Source organism: Histoplasma capsulatum, genomic scaffold (genome assembly GCF_000149585.1).
Source record: "Histoplasma capsulatum NAm1 scaffold_4 genomic scaffold, whole genome shotgun sequence".
In the NCBI taxonomy this organism is placed as follows: domain Eukaryota; kingdom Fungi; phylum Ascomycota; class Eurotiomycetes; order Onygenales; family Ajellomycetaceae; genus Histoplasma; species Histoplasma mississippiense.
This window is the reverse complement of record NW_001813979.1, coordinates 1,669,890-1,671,050: the sequence shown is the minus strand read 5'-3', so window position 1 is coordinate 1,671,050 and position 1,161 is coordinate 1,669,890. Positions and strand designations below refer to the sequence as shown.

Genomic DNA, 1,161 nt, shown 5'->3' with positions numbered 1-1,161 from the left:
TCCTCCTACTCCCAGGAGCCAACCCCGTCATACTCGCAACAGCCGCCTTCTTCCTACTCCCAGGAGCCAACCCCCTCATACTCGCAACAGCCACCATCCTCCTACCCCCAGGAGCCAACCCCCTCATACTCGCAACAGCCACCATCCTCCTACTCCCAGGAGCCAACCCCGTCATACTCGCAACAGCCGCCTTCTTCCTACTCCCAGGAGCCAACCCCCTCATACTCGCAACAGCCACCATCCTCCTACCCCCAGGAGCCAACCCCTTCTTATTCTCAACAACCGCCATCATCCTACCCTCAAGAGCCTACCCCATCCTACCCTCAGCAACCTCCCTCCTACTCTCAGGAGCCTACCCCATCCTACCCTCAGCAACCCCCTCCAGTTACCTCATATGTTCCATTGCGGAGGTTCGTCTTTTTCTAAGCGAGACATGAACGATAACTTTTGCAAGAGCGGAAAGCAGAGGAGCCCATTGACTATGCTTCAAATACCTCCAACCCGCGTCTAGTATTTTCATGATTTTACAGTTCATTTCATTCATCTATCTCATGATCAATCATATCCCTCAATTCCATAACCTCCAACGGACATCTGTTGCTCTCCCATTTTACTTTACCCTCTTCCGCCCTCTTTACTCAGTGCTTTTTTCAAATTATTCCCGTATACGTATAGCATTAGCGGCACTTCGACTCCTGTCTTTCCTTTTATGACCCCTCATGACTTTAATAATTTTTTTTTTTATATTTATGTTTTTTTCTTTTCCTTTCTTTAATTTTTCTTCGCTTTGAGGGGCTTCTACCATGATCGAGCCGTTGATGTACATGATTTTACGCACCAACACTCCTTACATATGAATTTATAAAAATTGGCATTTAGATTTATTAGGATGAACTCAGCCATGAACCCACATGGCTACGAACGACTATATTATTACTATATTATTAATAAATATATGTGCATATAAATATGAAAATGGAATACCAACTGAAACCCTAACTGAAAACCACGCACCGTAAAAGCGAACTACGGATATACTGTAATTAGAAGCCCATCGGACATACAAACATGCAACTTTCAATAACTACTTGACAGAAATGGCTATTACCAAATTATCATCAAATAAGATAGTTTCAAGGGACGCATTAAAACCCATTCCCC

The 1,161-nt window shown here is 44.3% G+C and overlaps 1 protein-coding gene across 1 annotated transcript in view; it reads right to left on the bottom strand.

Annotated features, from left to right (window-relative positions):
- Positions 1–895: 895 nt before the first annotated feature.
- The window catches only part of HCAG_04503 (predicted protein), a gene marked incomplete at both ends in the record, with an annotated part of 2,325 nt that continues 2,059 nt past the window's right edge, over positions 896–1,161 (bottom strand). The window contains 2 exons of the mRNA XM_001540613.1: positions 896–925; positions 985–1,026. Of these exons, the coding sequence (XP_001540663.1) occupies positions 896–925; positions 985–1,026 (72 nt within the window). The remainder of the gene's footprint in view (positions 926–984; positions 1,027–1,161) is intronic.